Source organism: Empidonax traillii, unplaced genomic scaffold (assembly GCF_003031625.1).
Source record: "Empidonax traillii isolate 1590-97213 ecotype Southwest subspecies unplaced genomic scaffold, ASM303162v1 scaffold1340:size210426, whole genome shotgun sequence".
Classification (NCBI taxonomy): domain Eukaryota; kingdom Metazoa; phylum Chordata; class Aves; order Passeriformes; family Tyrannidae; genus Empidonax; species Empidonax traillii.
Window position 1 is genome coordinate 95,633 of NW_020956533.1, and position 6,400 is coordinate 102,032.

Genomic DNA, 6,400 nt, shown 5'->3' on the forward strand with positions numbered 1-6,400 from the left:
TGTAAGAGCCCAGGTGCTTTGCCACATGAGTCTCACAGGCACATTCCTGCACCTTACAGGAGTAGAAGTGAACCCCCCAGCGCCCTGTGTGCCAGAAAAGCTGTGACCTGGCTCACTTACAGCCCTGGGCAGGCTTTTCCTCATCAGGCTGTGGGGCCCAGGGAAGTGTGGCAGCTCTGCCAGAGGATGAATGCCAAGGTTTGGGAATGAGAGCACAAGGCTAGCAGGCAAATGATTCAAAAGGAATCTCACCTCACTTGAACTTCTTAATATTTCTTCACAGGTTTCCAGTCATCACTAAAAAAAAATTACAAGTTTTCGCTTGACTTTCTTCTTATCTGCACACCCAACTCAAAGCCTTAATTACCCTACAGCATTTTTAAATGAAACGAACTATGTAAAAAACCAAACCAAAATAAGCTCAGGTCTGTATTGTCATACTTGTGTGTAAAATCTCAAGATGAATCCTTCCCTTTTCATTACTAAAATAATGCTTCATACACAGTTTATTGTTATGGTGTTATAATCTTCAGTTGAATTTTATTCCTCAGATATGTACTTGGGTTGCATTTTTGAAGAAGGTTAGGTTGAATGTTCTACAGATTCTCCAAGCCTGTATATATTGCTAGTTTTCAGGCAGAACTGAGACTAGACCTGGAAGTAAGAAATCAGAGATCTCATCTATTGTTATCTAATTTGCACTTAGATAGGAATTTCTAATGAAATGGGGTGAATCCCCTACTATGCTGAACATTCTCACAAAGCCAAACCAAATGATTAATTATATATTTTTAAGTAATTCTAATTTATAAAAAAATATGTTTAATATCTATTAATAGGAATTCATTTAAGTTTTATTCCCTTTCTCATTAATGGAATCTGGGGAAATATTCTGCTTATCTACAGACAGTGAGGTTTGGTCTGTGGCATAGCTAATAAGATTTAATGACTTACCGGCTTGAATTCTGTCAAAGCCAACTTAGCTGGACCACATGCAGGCTTCAATACAATTAATACCAAGAAAAGGAAAGCCTTATTTTGAGTTGGATTTCTGTAGAATATCTGTAGAATATTTCTAACCTCATATTTCCTTTTATTACAAATTGCAAGAGTCATCTTTATACACCATTAGTGACCTAAAAAATCCTTTGTGGTTCCTCTCATAAATGCCTGACCATACTTTCCTGAAATTGTCCCTCATTCTTTGAAAATGGGAATCACAAAGACATTTCCATCGTAGGGTCTTACAAACATAATGAAAAATACTTTATCTCTAAAAATAAATTAATTTCTACCACCTCTGCTACTGAACATAAATAACATAGACTCTTATCTTGTTCTTACTAATAAGCGCATAGGAGGAAAATGGAAGGAAAAGGAAGGGAAGGGGAAAGGGAAGGGGAAAAAGGAAGGGGAAAAGGGAAGGGAAAAGGGAAAGGAAAAAAGGAAAAGAAAAGGGGAAGGGGACAGACTCCTCTCTATCTGGAATGTAGTAAAACTCCACAAGAACATGTCTTCTGGATATGCAGAGTTTCTTTCATATATTTTTTTCACTCCTAAGTTAGGAGGGACAGCTAGACTGCAGAGAAATGTAGACACATCTTGACTGCTGAGTGGAATTTGTTGACAAATCAGCAGTGGATCTGAGAACTGGGACTTCCCAGAGAGGCACAGCTGCACAAGGCCATCAGGTCATCAAGGGAACAATAATTACAGACTCTGCCACATACACTAGCTGAGCATTAGATTTGGAATTCAGTTAATAATGTCTCCAAAACATTTCTTATCTTCAAAGAAACAAAATCAGGAAGGAATATGCCCCAAATCATACTATGCCATGGGTGCAGAAAGGTTCTGGCTACTGTTCTGTAACATATTGTATTACAGACCTACTGGAGACATGAACAGCAGAAAGAGTTTGACTATTTCTCTGCTTCATTGAGAGCATCCAAAATGCTGAAGGAAATTGCCTTCATGGAAATCTGATCTTGGGTGTCTCTGTAGTTTTTACCTGAATTTTCCCTATAAGAAAAAACTATCAGAGGAGAAATTGCAACAGTTAGGGAAGCAGGAATGCAGAAGCACCCTGTAACTGCTCTAAATTATGTGGACCTACTTGAAGACTGAGCAACATTGCTCTAAACATGCTGCAGAGAACCTCTGCCACTGACTTCTGCTGATGCTTCAGAATACTGGAAGCCTTAAGCCAGGCAAAGGTCCAGGGTGTAGAGACTGCTGTAGAGGTATTGGGGTGGGGCTGGCGTGGCCTCTCTTATGTGAAAAGTACTTCAGACAAGGCAATATCGTGAGGTGAAGGAACATGAGGGGTAGGTGAAAAGACCATGCATCATCAGGGAAAATGCAAGGGAAATCGACAGGATCTTTTCAGACAAGAGGTTGAAGCACAGAGAGAAAGGAAGGCATAATGCCCAGAAACCATGGTGAAACAGTGAATGGTTTGAAAATGACATCTGCTACAAAGAAAGACAGAGGTGCTATTCAGGGAAGTTTTGAATCCATGAGAAAAGACTGAAACTTCATGAAGTTCAATAAAAGCAAATATAAAGCCTTGTATCTTGGATCAAAATTCTCAAGCAATGGAACAGGTTGAGGTCTCACTGGTTAGGAGGGAACTCTGCAGAAAAACATCTGGGGGCATCCAAGTAGACAAAGTTAATAGGAATGAGCAAAATGCCTTTACAGAAAAAGGTAGCTATATCCTGGGCTGTGCTAGCAGCAGTGATGCCACTGTGACAAGTGAAGGGATTCTTCCCTTTTATTCAACATTTCTGAGATCCGATCTAGAGCATGGTGTCCCATTTTTCTGCTCCCTAAAATAAGGAAGATACTCCCATACTTGAGTGAGTCCAGAGGAAGACCATAAAGATGGTGAGGGAGATGGTGCACAAAATGCACAAGGGAAGACTGAGAAAGGTGTGTTTTGCAGGTTTGAAAGGAAAAGGGTAAGGGAGATCTTATCACAGAATCACAGAATATGCTGAGTTGGAAGGGACCCACAAGGATTATTGAGTCCAGCTCCTGGCCATGCACAGGACCATCACCAAGAGTTGGACCTGAGAGTATCATCTAAATGCTTTTTGAGCTCTGTCAAGCTTAGGGCTGTGACCACTGCCCTGGGGAGCCTGTTCCAGCATCCAAGCACCCTCTGGGTGAAGAACCTCTTTCTCGTATCCAATCTAAACACACCCTGACACAACTTCAGGCCATTCCCTAGGTCCCTGTTACTGGGCCCCACAGAGCAGAGATCAGTGCCTGCCCCTCCTCTTCCCTTCCCAAAGAAGCTGTAACTGCAACAATATCTCCCCTCAGTCTCTTCTTCTCCAGCTGCTCCTCACACGACTTCCCCTTCAGGCCCTTCCCCATCCTTGTTGCCCTCCTTTGGATGCCCTCAAATGGTTTGATGCCTTTTTTTTATTGCAGTGCCCAAAACTGCCCCAATAGTCCAGGTGAGGCTGCCTCAGGTCAGAGCAGAGTGGGGCCCAGCCAGTGATGCTTGGCCTGATGCCCCCAGGACACACAGCTGGCTCCCCTGGCTGCAAGGACACTGTTTACTCATATTGAACTTGCCATCAACCAGGATCCCCAGGTCCCTTTCTGCAGCACTGCTTTCTCTGTACATCCTGGGTTGCTCCATCCCTGGTGCAGAATCGATCACTTGCTGTTAAACATCATACAGTTTGGGAAGTCCTCAAGTGAAGTCCCAGCCCTTTTATTTGTCAAGGTCTCTCTGCAGTCCTTTCTGCCTTCCAGAGAGTCAACAGCTCCTTCCAATTTTTTATCATCTGTAGACTTAGTATCCCTTCCAGTCCTGCCTACAAGTTTATGAAGGTGTTGAAGAGCACTGGGCCTAAGATGGAGCCCTGTGGAACCCCACTATGGATAAGTCACCAGTCTGATGTCACCCCACTCACTGATACCCTCTGTGCTTCACCCATAAGCCAATTGCTTACCTATCACATGATATGTTTATCTAGCTCTTGGCTGGACATTTTGCCCAGAAAGATCCTGTGACAAACAGTATCAAAAGCTTTCGTGAAATACAAAAAGATTTCATCAACTGGCTTCCCTCGGTCAAAGAGGTAGGTTACCTTGTCCTGAAAGGTCAGAAGATTTGTCAAGCATGACTCCATGCTGGCTGTGACTGATGACTGCATTATCCTTCAGGTGTTTTTCAGTACCTCCTAGTGTCCCAGTGTACAGGTTCCCAGAATCTGAAGTGATGCAATTTTATCTTTATTATCCTCTTCTTTATAGTGTAAACTCTAAGAAATTGCTTTTGAAATGATCCTTGACACAGTCCCTATCCTTGACAAAACCTTTGTGCCTATCTTATTGGGATCAAAATGAACTAGCAATTCCTGGTGCAAAACATTCTTGTCCACTTCTCCCATCTGAGTGACTAATACCACATCCACTGTCTTAGCTTAGCTTAGAAAAAGTGAAGAGTGAAGGGGTAAATTAGGATCCCATGAATCCTCCAGGTGAGTACATAGTAAAACCAGAAGAAAAAAAGGAAAAATAATTAAAGTTTTAGCCACACTTTTAAAAAATCTGTGTCTCAAATCAGCTTCCCTATGACCACCCATTTCCTTAACACTCAAGTAGTTTCTGTCATTCCACAGCCAACCTTTTATTTGCACAAAAAGAGACATTGTTTCCCGCTTTCAATTCAGGAGCCTAAGAAATACATATGTTGGCATAAATTCATTATTCTGGCTTCAAAAGCAAACATACAGCAATGAAGATGTCTAAGTGATAGGTTGCCTCTTTCTATGACAGAAATCTGGTTTAGAACAGATAAACTGTGTATTTGAAGCAAAGAGAAACCTTACCCCTTCAAACTTTCAAATAAACTTTCTTCACAAAATAGAACTGAAGAGCTAATATAGGAAATCTCTTCATCAGAACTCACCAGAAGATTAATATCTTAAATATTTGTGCAGTACTTCTCATTAGGTTCATTGTCCCCTGTTCTTGCACTTGTCGTAGTGTAAGTGCTTTTAGAAAAGCTAGACAGAAATGTTTCCACAATATTCAGAGAATATATTCCATTTCATCTTATCAGAGGTAAACAAATCTGAAAAGCAAAGAACTATTTCTGGATGGATGGACAGGACATAGAGGATACAGTAGCAGGTGATTCACTTGAGCTGGATGCCAAACCTATCTAAAATGATAAGAGAAAGAATCTGAAAAGAAACAACATGTGTTTGTTTGTTTGTTTGTTTGTTTTTGTTTTTTTTTTAAGGCTGAGTTATCTGGAGGATTGACTCAAAGCTGCAAGGTAGAGATGAATTTTTGGGTAAGTGCTGGCAAACCATGTTGTCCTTCCAGTAACACACACAATATCAAAGCTACTACTACATTTAATATAATTCATAAACATACTACATATTTCTATTTTTGACTATAAGTCTTTTAAAGGCTTGTTTCACCTCTTTGTTCCTCAAGCTGTAAATCAAGGGGTTCAACATTGGAGACATCAGTGTGTAAGAAAGAGAAAGCAATTTGTTACTGCTGCTTGAATAAGAAGCTTTGGGTCTCAAGTAGGTCACAATGCCAGATCCGTAAAACAGAGTGACCACGACCAGGTGAGAAAAGCAGGTAGAGAATGCTTTTCTCTTGCCCTTTGCTGATGGTATCTTGAAGACAGTGTGGAGAATCTGGACATATGACACAACTATGAATAAGAAGGGGACCATGATGAAAAGGACAGCTATTATGTAGGTAGTGATTTCATTTTTGTAGGTGGGAACACAAGCCAACTTAAGCAGAGGCAGCAGGTCACAGAAGAAGTGATTGATCCCATTGGGACCACAGTATGGAAGGGTAAAGATGAAAGTTGTTTGCATTAAGGCCACCAAGACCCCAGTAAGCCAAGACACAGCTGAAAGCAGGAAGCCCATGTTCCAGCTCATCATGGTCGTGTAGTGCAGTGAGTGACATATGGCCACATAGTGGTCATAGGCCATGGCAGCCAGCAAACAGCATTCTGTGATCCCCAGCAGGGAGAAGGCATACATCTGTGTGGCACAGCCCAGAAAGGATATGTTCTTCCTCTTTGTGAGAAAGTTCACTAGCATCTTGGGGATGGTGGATGTGGTATAGCCAATATCCAGGAAGGAAAAGTTCTTAAGGAAAAAATATGTGGGAGAGTGAAGGGCAGCATCTACCATGGTGATTGTAATGATGAGGATGTTTCCCACCAAAGTACTGAGGTACATGAACAATAACAGACAAAAGAGAGAGGCTTGGATCTCTGGAATGCTGGAGAAAGGTAAAAATTGAAAATAGGTCACCACAGTGTGATTACTGCTGTCCATGTCCCTCAGCTGTCTTTCAACTGCAGAAGTTGTTACATGTCCACTTTCTAGTTAAT

General features: G+C 41.4%; 1 protein-coding gene across 1 annotated transcript; it reads right to left on the reverse strand.

Moving 5' to 3' along the window:
* Positions 1 to 5,408: 5,408 nt before the first annotated feature.
* LOC114069691 (olfactory receptor 10A4-like) lies at positions 5,409 to 6,400 on the reverse strand. Its single transcript, XM_027906659.1, has one exon. The coding sequence runs from the start codon at positions 6,342 to 6,344 to the stop codon at positions 5,409 to 5,411; it is 936 nt and encodes a 311-aa protein (XP_027762460.1). The 5' UTR covers positions 6,345 to 6,400.

Bases quoted from the DNA above. Each gene is read 5' to 3' on its own strand.
- LOC114069691 (XM_027906659.1), bottom strand. From the start codon at position 6,344: ATGGACAGCAGTAATCACACTGTGGTGACCTATTTTCAATTTTTACCT.